At 51.6% G+C, this 19424-nt stretch overlaps 1 protein-coding gene across 1 annotated transcript; it reads left to right on the top strand.

Annotated features, from left to right (window-relative positions):
- Nucleotides 1–118: 118 nt before the first annotated feature.
- NARF (nuclear prelamin A recognition factor) lies at nucleotides 119–18968 on the top strand (the record flags this gene model as incomplete). The annotated part of the gene is made up of 11 exons (XM_079724821.1): nucleotides 119–145; nucleotides 1094–1174; nucleotides 4163–4306; nucleotides 6774–6906; nucleotides 9430–9564; nucleotides 13425–13543; nucleotides 14139–14268; nucleotides 15286–15349; nucleotides 16244–16381; nucleotides 16662–16819; nucleotides 18727–18968. 11 exons carry the CDS (start codon nucleotides 119–121, stop codon nucleotides 18966–18968), a joined length of 1371 nt encoding a protein of 456 aa, XP_079580947.1.
- Nucleotides 18969–19424: the final 456 nt, after the last annotated feature.

Here is a 19424-nt window from a genome sequence, read left to right as displayed (position 1 = left end):
GGGCCGCGTCGGAGCGAAGACAACAAAGGGTGGCGGGCAGCGGGAGGCGGGCGGTGGTGAACGCGTCTCGCGGTGCTCCGCTCAGGCCGCGCACCCGGACCTGCCAGCCCCGCTCCAGATGAAGTGTGAGCACTGCACGCGGAAGGTGGGCTCCGCGCGCTTGGGCCGGGGCGGGGTCCGGGGCAGGGTCCGGGGCCGGGAGGAGCCTACGCTCGCAGAGCCCAGGCCCTCGGGGGCGTCGGGAGCCTGGCAGCTCCGAGCGCTTCTGCCTCCGTGTTATCGCTGACAGAACCTCCGGGCGCCGGCCCGCAGCTGCCGTTCTCTGGGGTGGAGGCCGCTGAGGGTGGGCCACCCGCGCGTCCGGTTCCCGCTCCCGTCTCCTGGAGGCGGCGTGACGTCGGGGCGCATGTCTATCCTTTCAAAGTACCTTGGAAGCCAAAAACCACCAGACAAACCGACCAACCTTTGCTACCAGTCAGGGCACTTACAGCAGACACCATCCTTGGTGTGAATTAGCGATACGGTGATAAACAGTGTTTTTAGGGGGCTTTATGCTACCTAAAAACTTTCGTGCTTACAGTAACGAAAACGATACAGAAGTGCAGGAAGGAAACGGGCTGGGCCTTCTGCTACCTGGGTAACCACGGTAACTGTGATAGCGTTACCCACTTACTTCTAGGCTGTGATGCACGGGGGGCGGGGTTCTGTTTGTTTTTTCAAAATTGGATCGTATCATAAATATTATTCCATCACTTGCTCTTTCTTTCACTCAACGTTATACAGGAGATACCTTTTCGTAGCATTACATACAACCTTAGTTCGTTGTATTCCAAGTATACACATGTCCAGGTAGTCTGGCATTAATTTACCTGTCATGAGAGGCCACATTGGTTCTAGTTTTCATTTGCTGCAAACAATGCAGGTATAAAGGTGTGTATGGGTGTGTTTGTATGTCCACAATTATAAGTGCTTCTATTTCTGTAGAAAAGATTTTGAGACATGCGATGAATTCATCAGCAAGTATGTATGTTTTTTTAAATTCACAGAGTCAGATTAAAAGTTGTTCTTTCATATGTTCCTTTGCCTTTTCAAGGAATGTAGTAAAAAAACAAAAACCGATGACCAAGAGAATGCATCAGTCGATGTACCAAGTCCAGCCCACGAGAATGGAGAGGCAAGTAGATTTTTCAGTTTTGTATCAGCCTGGAGTAAACAGCTGCTGCTGTTTTTTTCCTCTTTGGGGGCTCACATCACCAGATACATCATTGCTGTAAGAAAGAAAGAAGCAAGAAATGCAGGGGCTAAAAAGCCCCTGCCAGGGGCCAAACGTGCAGGTCAGTCAGTTGGAGGCACACGATCTTCAAGTTAAGAGTACGAAACAGTGTCTCTTCACAGAATACACCAAGCCAAGACATACCATGTTAGGGACAAAGAAAAATGTTGTCCTTGGCTGTTTATTAGAAATAGAGCTGTAATGTTTAAACCTTTTTTTTTTTTTTAAGTGAAAAGTTCTATTCTGTAAGATGGGATTTTAGGTAGGTAATTTATAAAATAATTCAGATTTCCTGATTCTGTAAGTTTATTTTTCTAATGGTTTCTTCTCTCAGTTCTTGAGTTTTTAAGTTTTCCTTAGCTAGTAGTGACAGTTTACAATTACTGGGTACATACCCTGAGCTGGGCGCTAGAGAAAGTGCTTTATACATGTGATCTCATTTCATGCTCAGAATGAGCATTTCAAGTAAGCCCTACTGTTGTCCCCATTTTACAGAGAGGAGGATGCGGTACAGGGAGGTTAAGGTTATTTCTTCCCTTAAAAAGTACTGGTACCGGTTTTAGAAATGGAGAATTGGCAACATGGAAGAAGCAAGCAGCAGGTTTCCTCTTTAGTTTAGGAGTCCTGATACAACATTGAGTCAGACAGGCTTTGATCTGGTTCTGTCATGTACCAGTGCTGCTGTGTGCTCTGGTGACTGTAGGGCTTAGTGAGCAGCAGGGGATGAGACAAGCACCCAGGGCACTGAGGCAGAAGAGAGGCAGGGAGCACCTGGGGCCCTGCAGCCCCAGAGCACCTGGCCTGGGGCCTCCCACACCCACCCTCTGGCTACATCACCGTGGACAGACATCTAACCCTGGGAGCCCCAGTTTCCTTATCAGTGACATGGGGAGTTGGGTTACTTCTCTCCCAGGGCTGTGGTAGCCGGGAGATAATGTGTGTACATGGCTTAAGTGGGCGCCCTGCCAGCACAGTGGGCGGACCCCCTGATGGGAAGAGCCAGTCAGGAAAGTGGCTACTGGAGTGGGCCCTGAGGGGTGGTGAGAACTGAGGGTGGGGATGTAGGGATGGGGTGAAAGCTCATCAGGCACAGGGAAGGTGTAAAGGGCAAGGAGATAGATTGGATGCATGTTTTAAGGCAGGTGGCTTAAGCTGACTAGAGTAGGGGAAGAATAGAAGGAAACTACTTGGGAGGCTGAGGGTGGTGAGGCCTGGGTGGGCCAGCCAGAGTGGCAGAAGCAGGAAAGGGGGCACGGCACAGGGAGCTGAGTGCAGTTTGAGCTGCATGAACACTGAGCTTTGCAGGATGTCAGTCTGGAGCTGGGGAGGGAGAGAGCTCCCTGGAGGCCGAGATTGGAGAGGTTGAGTAGGGGCCTGACGCTGCTCTGAGAAGTGAGGCTGATTGGAGAGAAGGGCCAATGGATAGGCTTCTGCAGAGAATGCCTGTGTTTAAGAGGCAGCAGGAGAAAGGGGAAGGACCGCAACAGGTGGAAAGGAACCAGGCCTGGCCCTTGAAAGCCTGCAGAAGGATGAGGATGACGGGGTGGCGTGTGGCTCGTAGGCCGGGAGGGAGCCCTGCTGCCCGCGGCGGCTCAGAGTGTGGTCCTGGGCGCCTCTGCAGGGGCAGTGGAGGCAGAGCTCTCAGTGCCGCTCAACAGTACCTATTAGGCACCAGCTGTATGCCAAGCCATGTGCTCCAGACCCTTGGAGCAGCAGCTCTGGCTCCACCTGGGGGCTTGTTAGAAGTGCAAACCCTTGGGTCCTGTCCTTACCTCCTGAATGAGTATCTGCAACATAACAAGGTCCCAGAGTGAGCGCTGCACAGTGACATAGGGGCACATGGGGAGGAGGCAGGTGACAGTGTGCACTCCTATTCAGAGCTGCTGTGGACGGGAGGGCCACACCACCCCCACCCCAAGCCCTCTCTCACCAAATGTTTGAAAGAAGAACCAATGTACAACCATCAGGAGCTGTTGAAATGGCTGTAGTAGGCTTTAGAATATTCATATGTTCATCCACCAAATATTTATTGAGTGCCTTCTGTATACAGGAGATGTCAGAGAACAGAAGGGAATGAGACAAGGTTGCTCCCTCAGAGCTTGCATTTCAGGGAAAAGAGGCAACACATAGATGCCAGGGGGTGCTGTTCTGGCAGGTGTCTGCGAGGGTCCGAGGGGTGAGCCAGGCTCTCAGGGAGCATTTCCCGCAGGGAGACCCAGAGCAGGAAGGGCCAGAGTGGCTAGAGGTGAGAGCTGGGAGGAGTGACGGCGATGAGGGCCTCCATCGGAGGTGTGGCTTGTGTTCTGGTGGACCTCTGCCTAGGGAGGGGGCTGCAGGGAGCAAGTGGGCGCAGGTGCAGCCAGGAGAAGACGAAGCAGCCAAGGGTTATAGTCTTGGCGTCTAAGGGAGCAGAGTCACTGATGTGTGAGTTTGAGCGTCACAGCTCTGTGACGTGAGGGCCCTGTTGCCCACGGGTCAGCAGTGGAATACGTTAGTTGTAAGCCTCTCAGGGAGGCCAGTCTGTGGGCTTCCATGGGAGGCTTCTGTGGGGAGCCGTGGGACTGGGCGAGCTCAACGGGGAGTGCAGAGCAGGCCAAAGCAGGAGCCCCCAGTGGCAGCAGGGAGAGGCGTGGGGGCAGGAGAAGCCCAGAAGTGTAGCTCTCCTCCTGCCACATTTGACGGTGCTGGCCCGCTCCCCGCATATTGCCATCCGTGGGACCCTGGTACCATGGTGGCTGCAGCACCTGGAGCTCCAGGCCTGGCCTGGATGTCTCAGGGATTTTGCACCAGTTTTCTGTATTATGCTTGTGCTGTTACTTTTTCTGAAGAAGCAAGTATTAAAGAATTTTTGTTGAAGAATCAAGCCAGAGCATCATCTTTCTTTCGTAGAAAGGAGAATTCCATAAATTGGCTGATGCCAAGATATTTCTGAGTGACTGCCTGGCCTGTGACAGCTGTGTGTCTGCAGAGGAAGGAGTCCAGGTTTCCCAGCAGAATGCCAAGGACTTCTTCCGAGTTCTGAACCTTAACAAGGTACGGCATCCCGGGCGCTTTCTGGCGCCAGAGGTGGGCGGAGGTCAAGGTGAGGCATGAAGCCTCTGCTGGGGCTTGGGGAGTGCATCTTGGCCCTGGCTCTGTGTCCCTTGCTGTAGTTGACCCTCTCCATAGCCCTGTCAGAACAAAACCGCACCCACAGTCACACTCCCTCATTGATGTGGACAGCAGCTATGGCCGGCACCACCGACCAGGCTCCCCTGGCTTGGGGGAGGCCTCTGAGTGCTTGGTCACGGGATGGTGTGGTGGCTCAGCTGCTGCCACTCTGCCTCTGGGGCATTCTCAGAGGCAGGGCTTCTGTCCTCACAGGCTCTGTGACCTGGGGCAGGGCTGTGGTCCTTCAGCTCATCCCTGCAGACTCAGACTCCCCGTACAGACGGAACTACTCAATGTCACTTGTATTCCAGTAGTGACAGGAAGACAGGTGAAGGGGAAAGACAGGAAATGCGGAGGCAGATGAGGCTGTAAAGCACATCTCTCTTTGCCCTCACTCTGGCCTGGGGTGTTTGTGCTCTCACAGCTGCTTCCCAGGAAGTGTGTGTACCGGCTCTACACACCTTGCTGGGCGCTTTGGCCCATGTGAGGCCCAGGTTTTTTCCTAGGTGTACGGACTGCAGGTAACAAATTTTATCTTTTCCAGTCTGTGTATATCTTATTTCTTCTTCTGATGGTATTGTCTAGGACCTTTAAATCAACCTGAAATAACAGTAGTGATAAAAATAGTACTAATGTCAGGACTTCCCTGGCGGTCCAGTGGTTGAGGCTCCACACTCCCAATGCAGGGCTCGCAGGTTCAATCCCTGGTCGGGGAACTAAGATCCCACATGCCCCGTGTGGTGTGGCCAATTAAAAAAATAATGATAATAAAATTAAATTTAAAAAGATAGTCCTAATGTCTTGTTTCAGACTTTAGTGGAAATGCTGGTAAAGTTTCACTATTAAATAGATGTTTGCAGAATCTTTTACTATTAAAGAGATGTAGATACTCATACCAATCAGCATTTTGGCTGTAGAAAATGGGTACCCAAGTCAAACTAGCATAAAAAGGAAATGCTTAGTTATTTCATGAAACTGAAAGCTTAGAAGTGGGAGAGGTTGGGGGTTTGGCAGAGTCAGTCAGGGCTGTCATCAGGAAAAAGCAGTTTCTATTTCCCTGCTGCCCTCGGCTCTGGGCTCAGGCTGATGCCCTCTTGGTCATAAATCGGCTCCCTCAGAGGAGGTGATATTTGAGTGAGAATGAAGTGAGGAGTGCGCCCTCGCAATTCCCTGGGCAGGGTGTCAGACAGAGGGGTAGGAAGTGCCGAGTCTGGCTCCTGAAGCTGGGGACAGACCGCCCTCTGCTCTTCCTGCTCCAGTAGCATTTGAAACTTGCACCCCCTTGTTCCTGCTTCCAAATTTATATTAGGGTGCTGCTGGTCACAAACCACAGAAACCATGCCTGGCTGGCTTGGGCATCATAGGAGTTTGTGAGGGAGCTGGAGGTCAGTGTGTGCCAGCTTGGTGCCCTGATGGATTTGTTGGGTGTGGGCTTCCCAGGCGTCACATGAAGGTGAAATCCCATCCAGAGGAGACAGGCAGCCTCAGCGTTGTCTCGCCTGAGCTTCGAGGCAGGGGCATGGGGACAGGACCAGACTGTCCTGTCTGTGACCAGTCCACAGGTAGACTGTGGTGGAAGGTGACCACTGAACGCCTCTGTCCAGGTTTCCGCTTTTCCTCATTTGCAGACAGTGTCTGACCTGAACAGTCTCTGTCATGATAATCCTGCATCTTCTCTCCTCTAATCCCATGTCAAGGGATCCCACTGCTGACTTTCTAATGCCTGACATGCTTGCTCATGCTGCTCCCCTGGGTTATATCCTGTGTGTCCGTGATGAGTCAGCACGCTTCTAAACTCAATTTGTTCATATTTTTCTAGGGATTTCTTGAACTGCCAGCACCTGGTTTTGGATTCAGGGTGTGATAGCCTGGTTTCACGCTTGTTTGTTTGGTATTTATTAAAGACTTCACAGAAAATGAGGATCATCTACTACTTAAAAATTTGCTAAAATTTGCCACTAAGTGACCTGGGCTTGAGGTCTCTTGGGGACAGACCTCAGGGCCCCATTTTCATGTATTTTCATTGTTATGGGTCATTTCAGTTATTTACAGTCCAATATTGTACATAACTTTTATTTTTCCTTTCAATTTATCCATTTTCTCCAGATGTTTGCATTTATGTATAATATCAGTGTATATAAAGTTGATAAAATCTCCTGGAATGTCTCATTCTTTTCACTCTCGTTTTTTTCTCCTTTTTCTTTGTGCTTGCCAGTGTCTTGTATATTTTATTAGTTTTTCCATAGGGCATCTGTTACATTCTGTTTGTTCTAGACTTTTCATGAAGGTGTCTTACTTTCACTCCCTGTGTAATCACCACATGTACAATGTTCTTCTCTGTTTCTCCTAGAAATGTGATACCTCAAAGCACAAGGTGCTGGCAGTGTCGGTATGTCCTCAGTCTCTGCCTTATTTTGCTGCTAAATTCAGCCTCAGTGTGACTGATGCATCCAGAAGACTCTGTGGCTTCCTCAAAAGTCTTGGTGAGGTGCCTTTTGATATTATTTATAGCAAATAAATTTGATTTAATTTGAATTTATAACTTGAGTTTTTAACTGCCCTTTTAATCTCTAGAGTTCAATTTTCAAGGGCACAGGATAGGTAAGAGCTTCCATGAGAGTTTTGTGGAACATAAGAGGACCGTCTCTCTGACCCATGCATGGTAGGCTGGTGTCACTTACCCTCTTGCCATGCAGATGGGTGTTGTATTACGGCCGGGGATGGCCCCTCCGGGAACAGCAAATGACCATCTTAGGGCACGTAGCTGGGGACACCTGGGACCCACGCTTGCCCAGCAGTGTCGAGTTGCCTGGCTCATAGTGGTTACAGAGGGCGTTTATTTGATGGAGAATCACATCTACAGTGATTGGCATCTGGTTTCCCAGGAAGCTCTCTGAAGATCAGAGCAGGAAGGGAATGGGCTATGTCCTTTGTGTGAAGAGTGAAAGGTCAGTACATGAGGACTCAAAGGTGAACGAATACTAGAGTAATACTGCCTCAAACAGCGATAAGAATGCTTCTGTCTTGTCTGTCATGTGAGACTAGAACTTCCCCTCCAACCCAGAGTGTCCTACAGGTGGGCTCAGAAGAGGAGAACTTGAGCCATTTGCCAAATAAGAGTTTTTACTGTTCCTCAATGGATTTTTAAAGATGTAAACGCATTGGGATTACTAATAAGATGACATGTAGACTCGATGTCCTCGCACTGGTCTACCTGCCTCACTGCTCCGTGTTGCTTTCCCCGCGGAGCTGTTTCTCAGTGCACTGCCTGCCACAACCAAAACTAAGGCTGCAGCTACCAGCGTGGACTCCTTAAGTCGTCCTTTATGCTTTTAATCTTAAAAAGCCTAAGGTTAACTTACTTTTACCAGAGATCAAAGTTATTAGATGCTCTGTCTTCTCATAGTGAAAAGCCCTATTTTTAGGGGGGGGATTTTTAAAAAATAAATAATTGGGCATTATATGTTAATAAAGAAAATATATCCACAGTGAAACTGATATTTTTAAGGTAACTCTTTAAGGTGACGCAATATTTATAATATTTCTTTTTTTAAATTATTTTTTTATAAATTTATTTTTATTTTTGGGTCTTCGTTGCTGCGCGTGGTCTTTCTCTGGTTGTGGCAAGTGGGGCTACTCTTCGTTGCGGTGCGCGGGCTTCTCATTGCAGTGGCTTCTCTTGTTGCAGAGCACGGGCTCTAGGCACACAGGCTTCATTAGTTGTGGCACGTGGGCTCAGTAGTTGTGGCTCGTGGGCTCTAGAGCGCAGGCTCAGTAGTTGTGGCACACGGGCTTCATTGCTTCTCGGCATGTGGGATCTTCCTCAACCAGGGATCGAACCTGTGTCCCCTGCATTGGCAGGCGGGTTCTTAACTACTGCTCCACCAGGGAAGTCCCAATAATATTTCTTTTTAAGAATAACTGGCTGCTTTTAAGGTTTAGACCAGCTGCAGATATTAAAATTACTTGCTTGCTTTATTTTATTGTAATTATTGAAAGCACATTCTTTTGTCTTAGGTTTATTTTCCAATATTAAGAACTTATTTGCAGTAACATGGATGGACTTGGAGGGTATTATGCTAAGTGAGTTAAGTCAGACAGAGAAAGACAAATACTGTGTGATATTTCTTATATGTGGAATCTAAAAAAATATAATAAGCTAGTGAATATAACAAAACAGAAGCAGGCTCACAGATACAGAGAACAAACTAGTGGTTACCAGTGAGGAGAGGGAAGGCGGGGAGGGACACTATAAGGATGGGGGATAAAGAGGTACAAACTATTAGGGATGAAATAAACTGCAAGGATATATCGTACAAGACAGGGAATATAGCAAAAAAAAATTTGTTTTTTGGCCACACCACGCGGCTTGCAGGATCTTAGTTCCCTGACCAGGGATTGAACCCGGGCCATGGCAGTGAGAGCGCTGAGTCCTAACCACTGGACCACCAGGGAATTCCCTATAGCAAATATTTTATAAGAACTATAAATGGAGCATAACCTTTAAAATATGTGAACCACTATATCATACACCTGTAACTTATATAATACTGTATATCAACTATACTTCAGTTTTAAAAAAAGAAAAATATTAAGAAAAAGAAAGCTAGTTAAAAATCAACATAATAAAGGTATGCTCAGCCAGTTTACTCATTTTGTTTATTTTAAAGATATCAAAGACCATTACAGACTGGAATTTAATTTAGCCAGTGAATTGGAAGAGAATACTGCTGGTACCTTGTAAAATTCCATTAATTTACATATGGAGTACGGTAAGGTGTTTGTGTACATGTAGAGGGGAAAAGAGGAAGCAGGAGAGAGAATATATATTATTGTGAAAAATGATACATGCTGTTGTTTGAAAGAATAAAGGTCAGAGTCTCCTACTTCGGCAGCTAGCGATGCTTGTGGAGTCTGCACTTTCAGTTTGTCGCTGACACTCCAGACCCTGAGAATAGATCCCACATTCTGTGATGTGGAGCCGAATGCGCCTCTCTTCCCTGCAGGGGTGCATTATGTCTTCGATACAACAATCGCTGCAGATTTCAGCATCCTGGAGAGTCAAAAAGAATTTGTGCGTCGATTCCGCCAGCACAGTGAGGAAGAGCCCACGTTACCCATGCTGACCTCTGCCTGTCCTGGTGAGCACAGGGCCTGCGGCTGGGCCTCTGGGTGCCTGAAGCACCTTTTCACATCAGTCTGCGTTTGGGGGTAGGCCTGGGCAGTGGATGAGGTCAGGGGGTCAGTGGGTCTTGGGGAGTAGTTTGAGCCTTGAGTAGTTTTACATCGACCAACATATTTATTAGAAGTATGACATATTTCAGATGTCCAAACAGTTGTAGATAATATGAACACCCATGGATCTTTTGCCAGCTTAAACAGAAGTTACATAATAAAAAATATTTCTTTACATTAATACTAGATTCCATCCTGGAGCACCTTTTAAAACAGTCTTTAATTAGTTTTATTATATAGAGCTTGGTGCCTGAGGTAGAGAAATTTTATCACAGGTTTTTTAATTCTGCAGAAATAGAAAGTTTTGGAATAAGAAAATGTTTAAAGATGATGCATAAGGGAAGGGAGGAAGTGCTGTACTGGTAAGTGACATTTAGTGAAAAAATTATTTCTAAATAAATCAGGTCTGTGAGAGCCCAGGTCTACATAATCTTAGGTTTTTGTTCACGTTTCTATTTTCAGTTTACCCCTCCTCCCCCACCATGGTTCCAAATTTTTCTAGCATTTTACACGTCACCCATCAATCATTAGGATTACGATTTAATAAAGTCAAATGTTGACATTATGGTGGCTTAGAATTTGGAAATACTTTCCACCCACTCGTAAAACCATGGAAAGGAAATTTGCCATCTGTCCAAGAGGCCCATGGGTTGATTCATTAACTGAGTGATGTTGTTCAGCGGCCCGCGGGCCGGCGAGAGGTGATCAGCATCAGGTGGGGCTTATTTCCGGTGTGTAGGTTGTCCTCCTGGAAAGGTGACCCCCCACATGGATGCTCCCAGCTCTCCAGGCATGTCAGGCAGTTTCTGTATCCAGAGTCTATGTATAAGCTGACTCTAAATGCACACTTTGCTGGACTGTGGTGTCCACTTCTGCATTTACGTCCTTGTAGGTGTTTTCGCAGCTGCTTAGGAGTAGGTATGCACAGCTGAGGTCTCGGGGAACCACCTGGCTCTCCAAGGGCACTGCAGAGGTACCCCTGCCCCTGGGATCCCCGCACCGGATCCTTGTGGGGCCCTCACTCAATGCCACACAGCCACTCACTGTGGCTCATTCCCACCCATCCAAGGAAGAGGCAGTATAAAATGACCTGAGCTTGGCCCGTGCCCCCAGGGCAGTGGTTCCAGACTTCCCATTCCACGTTCCTGTCAGCAGGATCACAGGAATTGCCGTGCTGTCCTGACACCAAACCTTCAGATAGCGATGGATTCCTTATGTGGGAGGCCCTGTTCGGATGGAGCCTGGGACAGAAACCTCCACTCCTAGCAGGAACTAGCCCTGCTGACCTGGGTAGTAAGCAGGTGGTTGATTCCTGCAGAAAGCAATGGGCCCTCTGTCCTTGGAGTGAGTGCAGCGCTGGTGGAGACCTGGGCTGTCTGCTGTTGCTGCAGACCAGCCACTCCCCCTCCTCCAGCGTGGTGTTTGCAGCATTTGGTGGTCTCCTTGAGCTGCTCAGGGCTGTTTACTCATGGGTTTGGAGCTTCTCCAAGTTTTCTTTCTAGATAATGATGCATTTTCCTTCGGGAGCTCTTCGTAGCTAAGCCAGTCAAAACTGTAACTGTTGTTCAGGTTTATGCCACCTCTCAAATTCAGGGAGATGAGGTGAGATCTGGTTCGGACCTAACCCTTTTGTAAAATTTGGTGCTGACGTTTTGCTTCCCTGTGACAACTTAGGGAAATTAAAACAACACCAAGTCAGATGATTTGACCTGGCACGCAGAATCAGGCTATAGGTGGTCCTGGACTGACTTGTCAAGCTTCTGCACACAGGGTCCCTATGTCCCAGTCGTGCTTCCTCAGACTGGAGGGCAGCACATCCAGGCCGGGATAGGGACATCTGGGCAGGCCCTTGCTGCCCACAAGCCGATGGAAAACCACCTTGCCGATGTACCTTTGCCCCGTGGGGGTGGATGGGAGAGGAGGTATTGAGCTTCTCAGCTCTGGACATGCTCACGGGCCTTGGGCTGTGTGATATCCCGCCAAGAGCACTCATTGAGCTGAAGTGTGGGAAGTAATCTCTCCAACCCAGCAGAGTGTCTGGAGAGCGGGAACCTTGTGCCAGGCACTTCTCTGAACAGGTTCCCTTTCTGCCTTCAGAGAGGGTCACTGAGAAGAGGTGGGTAGTCTGACAGGGTGGGATTTGGGTGCCCTATCCACACCCATGCTGCCACCAAGTTGGGGGGCCAGCGGGGCTTACCAAGCCCCATGCCGGTGCTGGTAGCAAGTTCTGATCAGGGGTGCCCATGAGAAAGTGCTAGCCTGTCTGGTCTCCGGTGCCAGGTGCTGCAGACCCTGTGACCCGGTTCCTCCTCCTCATCCCTGTTTGGTCCTCTTCCCCGGCCCGGCCAGGAGGTTCTCCGGGGCCCTGGCTCCTACCGCCTGCTGTCCTGCCTGATCTTGTGCGAGGCCTTCACAGCACATAGCACACTCGCCCGCAGCATGGAGCTGGGGTCTGCCTGAGAGCCGAGTCTGCAGGTGCGGGCACTGGCGCTGAGACCAGGGTGCACAGGGGCCTTACAAAGCCAGACCTGTGGTGGGAGTGGCCTTGGGCCCACAAACGCTCAATGACCTTTGATAGTTTTTCTTTTTTCTTTTTACTTATTTATTTATTGGCCGTGCCATGCAGCTTGTGGGATCCTAGTTCCACAACTAGGGATTGAACCTGGGGCCCCAGCAGTGAAAGCGCTAAGTACTAACCACTGAACCACCAGGGAATTCCCTAGTTTTTTTGTTTCCATGTGAACCATTCCATGTACACGTGCAGAGGCTGGGAACGAGGGGAGCCATCCTCCAGCAGCATTTCTCTTAGGGGCTTCTGCTGGTGACCATGAACATTTCCTGAGTATGCTCAGGCCTGCAAGCAGGTGATGGCTGTGGTTTGAGTTTGTTCAGATGGGATTGGCTGGTGCTTGCTGTTCCTCCTTCCGGGAGTGGGCATGGGGAGGTGGCTGCCCCAGGGTTCTGGTGGGCAGCTTGTCTCCAGGCTTCCTCGCCCCCGCTCCCCCACCGACACCCCTTTCATGGTGCTGTGGTGTGCACACCAGACGCTCTCCTCACCAGGTCGTGCCCAGCGGGAGAAGGGAGCAGGCTGTTGCTCCTGCAGGTTGAGCTGCTGGCTGTTTGGTCCGCTGACCTTTCTGACCTGCAGTCCACCCCGGAATCTGTGGAAGCGGCGGTGCACTCACAAGGCATTGTGGGAGTCAGCGACTCAGGGGAAACGCTAAGGACTGTGCTGGGCACGCCATGGGCACGCTGCAGGTTGTGCTGCTTATTGTGTGTTGCTTGGGGAGTGTGGGTTTCTCATATTTCATTGTCCTAAAAGTGGGCAATTACTGGGCTGTTAATTTCCAATAGGTGAGTGAAGCTGGGTAGGCCTGGTGACCATTGGCTCCTGTCTGAGCTGTGGCCACCCATCCTGGCTATGAGAACAACTTTGTAGCTGGCAAGGTGGAGCTGGAACCAAGCCGCCCAGGCCGCCACCTCGTAGCTGCTCCTGCAAGGCTTGTTCTCGATTTGGGGAGACCTGCTACCCCAGCTCTTACCTTCCTCTTGCTCTGTTCTCTCTGGTCTGGGGCCGAGGGAGGCGCACATTCCCGGCACCCTCCGGTCTTGTGGCAAACGCACCTGGGATTCCCGTGGCCAAGCCGCTGAGGAGAGGCGGCCTGGTCAGAGGGAGCGTGTCACGCACTCCTGAAAGAAGACGTGTCCTGCTCTACTCTGGGTGAGGCAGCCACGAGGAGCTGACACGGGGCCCTTCCCTCCTCAGGCTGGGTCCGATATGCTGAGCGGGTGCTAGGTCACCCTGTCACCCCCCACCTCTGCACTGCCAAGTCTCCCCAGCAGATTATGGGATCCCTGGTGAAGGACTACTTTGCCAGACGGCAGGTAAGCCGGCCTCTTCCTGAAGGGCAGCGTGCAGGTCAGGCGACGAGCTTCCCTGTGAGGACAGGTGCTGATGGGAACTGAGGGCGAGCGAGGGAGGGCAGGGGAGGTTCCACCGGGTGTGCAAGGTGGTCTCAGCCCCAGGCCCTGCTGATTGAGGGGGCATCGAGACACCTGGTCACTCAGCTTCCAGCTTCTGGCATTGCCACCAATTCCTGCTCAGCCAGGGGCACGGAGAGGGGCGGCCTGGTCTCTTGGGAAGCATCTGGAAAGTCTGCGGGGAAAATGGCTGGGCGTTCATTTACAGTCCAGCAGCGGCCTGTTGTCACGATGTTTGGTCACCATGTGCATAGTTCAGGGGAAACAGGCCAGCTTCTGGCTTCTCCCTGTGAATGTCCAGGCAGCAGGTCTTGAGCGCCGTGGCGCCGTGGGTGGGCTTGGGGGTACTGCGGCTCAGGAACTTGGTCTGTGGGAGCCGGGGCTTGGACCCCGAGAAAGCACCAGGCCTGCTCCCTTGCGGCATGTTCTGGCTCCAGCGCATTAAGCTGCCCCCTCCCTTCTGCATGGCCCCCAACATGGATTTGCTTTTCCTGCACAGAACCTGTCCCCAGACAAGATTTTCCATGTCATCGTGGCCCCTTGCTATGACAAGAAGCTGGAGGCCCTTCAGGAAGATGTTCTCACGGCCTCGAGGGGTTCCCGGGGCACTGACTGCGTGCTAACCTCAGGTGAGGGTGGGGCCTCGGGAAAGGCAGCAGGGGGAGGCCAGCCCCGCGGCCGGTGCATGTCCACGGTGAGGGCCTGACACACAACCACACTGGGGACACTGAAGCTTCGTCCTTCAGAGCAAAGCAGAAAGCACATGTGTGACCGGGGACATTGCTGGGGGACTCCTCATGGAGGCCCTGCCCCTGGACTTGTGCAGAGAGCCCGCACCACCTTCTCAGTGTTGGGATAGGAGTGATTCCCTGGAATCCTCAAGAGCCATTCAGAATGCTGCCATCAGTTGAGGGGTAGATTAAGTCTTTACTGAAGCCCAGGTGGGTGTACTTCAAATGGCCTTGAAAACAGGTCCCTACGGCATGGAGGCAGAGTGGCTGACTCTCTGGCAACCTCCGAGGACAGTGGGTCCCCTGACCAGAAACTCCCCACATGGAAGCCCGTGGAAAGGTGCCCACCGCACAGGCTCCTATGGCGGTGATGGGGGTGAGTGGGGTGGGAGAGCCTCAGCCACAGCCCTCTGCTCACCTTAGATGATGGGTTTTCCTAAGAAGCACACTCGGGCATCTTTTCTTTGAATACAGTAGATTTTACTCTTTTTCACAGATGTTCAGTCTTCTCACACACACCTGACACCACCACAGTTGGTTCAGGATACACCCTTAGTGTTAAGGGTTTCTTTAGGATCCCTTGTGCAAAGGGAGATACAAAAGTGGTCCTGATTTTCGATCGGTCTTGTTGCAGATAACTGTCATCCTATCCACATGAAAGCTTTCCACTCAGGAAACAAAAACACCGGGAGACATTTGTAGAAGCCCCCGTTTCAGGGGCAGAAGGAGGAATTAGACTCTTCCCTGGCATTTCATCAGTGTTACTTTGTATCTGTTGCCTGTGACAGGCGTGATGACCAAGGTCATTGTAACCTAGAATGTCCTCCGGGGGAAGGAGGTGACACCGGGAGCAGCTCCTGAGAAAATGTGGGCCATGTCCTGTCATGGCATCTTATGTTGCTTCTTTGTCTGTAGGTGAAATCACTCAGATGATGGAACAGAGTGACCTCTCAGTGAGAGACGCTGCTCTGGACACTCTGTAAGTGGCTTTGCAGGGAGGGGCACCCTTGCACCTTGGGGGCCTCCTGTGTGACCTTGTGACCTCTGCCAGGCGCATGTCCCAAGGCCTCCCTCCTTTACAGTGAGGCCACGTGCCACACTGAGGCATGGGTGTGGTGAGGCCCCTGGTCTGGGGGACCATTCCCTTTGTTGCCCCACTGCGTACGACCCTTGGCTCTGAATAGAGCACGCACAGCACCATGGAGTGGACACCAGCACCCCCCACTCCTGAACTTCACATGTTCCTGACGTCACACCTGGACCTATGGGGGATGGGGGGGCACCTCCAGACACAGAGTGGCTCCCTCAGGTCCCTTTGCCCAAGAGCAGCAGACTGGGTTTCTGCCATCAGTGGTGACCCCAACCACTGACCGCACTCCTGCTGCATCCTGTTCCCCAGAGCGCACACAGCCTGCAAGAGCACGCGAGGGCCACAGGGCACACACGGGCTGCGCGGCAGATCCTTCTGGCAGTGATGTCAGGCCCACGTGTGGCCCTGGTGTGGAAGGCGGACTGTAAGCATAGGATGTAAGCGACTGGTGTGCCTGTGGCCAGACCCCGTGCTTGGGCCCAGGCTGACCCAGAGGCCTCGTCCTCACTGGGCACAGACGGTGTGCCCTCTCAAGTGGCCCTCAGATGCCTAGTTCTCGTGCCCCGAGTTGTGAGGTTCTAAGGGTCATACCTTGACACACATGCAGCCAGAGGAAAGGAGTCATTTGGGTAGTAGTGGGCGCGCCTGCACCTGCAGGCTTCACATCAGCCAGCGAAACCCAACACAGATGAGGTTTTTGCCCAAAGTGGTTTTCGCGACCTTGGATCATAAAACTTAGGGAGTTGGATTTAACTCTTACTGTCACTTTTCCTGCCTGGTGAGGTTTGGAGACATGAAGGAAGAGGAGGTTAGGCGCCATGACGGAGCCAGCTCCGACGGATACCTGGCGCACATCTTCAGACATGCGGCCAAGGAGCTGTTCAACGAGGACGTGGGGGAGGTCACCTACCGCGCCCTGAGGTGCGTGGGGCTGGGGCGGCCTCTGTCTGTCTTCCTGTGTGGTCAGCGCTGCCTGTCAGGCGTAAATTCTATAAATAGGACCCCCGCCCCGCAAAGCCAGCTGCAGGTCCGGGAGGGAGGTCCTATTTATAGAATTTACACCAGTCGAGATCGAAAGGCCTTTTATGTGTTATTCACAGACTTTTAAATTTTGCTGACACTCCAAACTTAGATTGGAAATAATCCTCAAACCACAGAGGAAGGACCCTACAGATCAAAGTCTGTGTTGTTGATTTTATAGGAACAAAGACTTCCAGGAGGTCACCCTCGAGAAGAGCGGGGAGGTTCTCTTGCGCTTTGCTGCTGCTTATGGCTTTCGAAACATCCAGAACGTGGTCCTAAAGCTGAAGAAGGGCAAGTTCCCATACCACTTTGTGGAGGTCCTCGCCTGTGCCGGGGGTAAGACTCGGGCCCAGGCTGAGCTGGGCACCTCTGAGCCCTGTAGGAAACGGGCCCAATTGGCCACCCCCAGCCTCACTCAGCTCCAAGGGCTTTGTGGGAGTGTGGATGCTGCCCTGGTGGTTGTGGCGTGATGGTCCCTCTCCTTCCCTCACACGCACATATTGGAAAGTGCAGGCTGGGAGATGTCACCTTGGAAAACCTCTTGGGGACATGGTCCCAGAAGAGAGTTGCTTGGGTGGCACCAGCTGAGAGCCAGCTCGTGTGAGAACACTGAGACTGCCTGGTAGCTTGAATGGCCCCTACTTCCTCCAGCCAGGTTTGTCAGTGAGTGATGGGAGAGACCCGTGTGATGGATGGAGGCCCATGAGAGGGGGTAGGGGTCCCACAAGAGGACCTGCTGGTGGAGTCGGGCAGGAGGGAAGCGTGCGGCCCCCATGGCCCATCGGCCCCCTTGGTGGTGATAGAGCCAACTCAGGGGGTCGGGGATGTCTGTGCCATTCTGGGGTGGGGGATGCCCACAAGATACGCAGGTGGAAATACCTGGGCGGGGGGACGCGGATCCAGGTGCGAGACGGGCTCAGGGAGAGGAGGCCCCAGTGCGGGTAGCTGAGGGCAGAGAGGCGAGCGCTGGCCGTGGGGGATGGGCAGCCTTGGAGACCTCGCTCCAGGGACCAGGACATGGAGGGCAGATCCCGTGGTCTGAGTGGAGGAGTGGACAGGAGATGAGGACGAGGAGGCAGCGGGGGAGCTATGGGCTTGAGGGGTCCATGCAGGCCCTCCAGGAAAGGCACCCCGATCCGGGTAGAGGCTCAGCAGGACTCACTTGTGCCCTGTAGTTAGGGCATCAGCTGGGGGAGCAGGAGCTGGGATCTGAGGAGAGAGAAGCAGGCCCCTGGGGAAGTGAGATGTGAGGTCCAGAGGGCAGCTGTTGGGTGCAGCCAAGGGATAAGTGGAGGGAGGTTTGGAAATTTGCTGCAGGTTCTTTTATTTTTATTTTCATGTTTTTATTTATTTATTTGGCTGTGCCGGGTCTTAGTTGCGGCCTGCAGGATCTTTGTTGCTGCATGTGGGATCTTTTAGTTGTGGCCTGCTGGATCTTAAGTTGCAGGCACGTGGGATCTTTAGTTGCGGCATGCGAACTCTTAGTTGTGGCCTGTGGGATCTAGTTCCCTGACCAGGGATCAAACCCAGGCCCCCTGCATTGGGAGTGCAGAGTCTTAACCACTGGACCACCGGGGAAGTCCTGCTGCAAGTTCTCTTAAATGAATTTTTATCTTACAAGTCATGACATCATCTAACACGTTTGAAAATAAGTAGCATCAATACGTAGGAGGCATGTTCTTTATTCAGGCCAAGGTGTTAGGGTGTTGGGCTCATGGGTCTCCATCCACCGTCCCCGCCCGCCCGCCCCCCCCACCCCGTGCAGCCCAGATGTGGATGCACACACTATGTAGACACCAGTGATTTAGCTGTTCATTAATAATTTCTGTGCTCTCCTGGTTTTGATAAATTTCAAGAGAAACTAGCCACTCACTTCTAAAAGGTTGGCAAGTTATTTCGGCTTTAGATAAAAGCATTTCATGGGTAATGTAAATAGGAGAGAATAGGAAGCACCAGGGACTGTGAGCCTGTGACCGGGGTCTTGGGGCCCAAGGTCCAGCTCCAGGCTCTGGCCACAAGACACTGCATGCTGCTGTCATTCCTCTCTCTTCCAGAACCACCGTCCCTTTAAGATGAAAGGTGGGGGACTTCCCTGGTGGTCCAGCAGTTAAGACTCGTGCTTCCACTGCTGGGGGCGAGGGTTCGATCCCTGGCCAGGAAACTAAGATCCCACATGCCATGTAGTGCGGCCAAAAAAAAAAAAAGTGAAAGGAGGGAAAGAGTAAGCTCCCTTTGTTTTTCAGGGTGCCTTAACGGCAGAGGCCAAGCCCAGACCGAGGATGGGTGCGTGGACAAGGCCCTGCTGCAGAAGATGAAAGGCATCTACGCTGACATCCCCGTGCGGCTCCCGGAGACCAGTGCCCATGTGCAGGAGCTGTACCAGGAATGGCTGGATGGCACCGACTCCCCCCGAGTCCAGGAAGCCCTGCATACCGCGTACCAGGGCCCAGGGCATCCTGCTAACAGCCGAGACATCAAGTGGTGAACGTCGAGGAGGCTGGGAGTCAGGCCTGTCAGCTGCCTGAGGATGGAGGAGCTGCCACGTGTGGGTATCAGAGACACTGGAAGAAAACAGCTCAGCTTTTCTCTTATTACTTTGGTTTTTCAGAATTCTCTGCTACCCCCATTTGTCAGCAGCCCCTTCCCTCAGTTTGATGAGGTGCTATCTTCGTAATATATATGTGATTGGAATATTTTAACGTGAGAGAAGGGTTCCCCAATTTGAGTTTCCTTTAAGACTGAAAAATTCCAAAGAACAAGAATGGAGGCAGAGTACTGTCTTCTGGGCTTAATGAAAATCCAGAAAGTGTCCTGTGAACAGCTAAGACCCCAGAAGTTCTGATTCACATGCCTCAGAGAGATTTGATGCGGAAATGACAGGAAGCGGGCAGGATGCGGGGGTCTATGGTCTGCCCAGTTGGCTCTTATTTTTACCCACTTA

Source organism: Hyperoodon ampullatus (assembly GCF_949752795.1).
Source record: "Hyperoodon ampullatus genome assembly, chromosome: 19".
Classification (NCBI taxonomy): Eukaryota; Metazoa; Chordata; class Mammalia; order Artiodactyla; family Ziphiidae; genus Hyperoodon; species Hyperoodon ampullatus.
The sequence above is the reverse complement of the archived record's forward strand: the minus strand, read 5'-3'. Positions and strand labels throughout refer to the sequence as shown.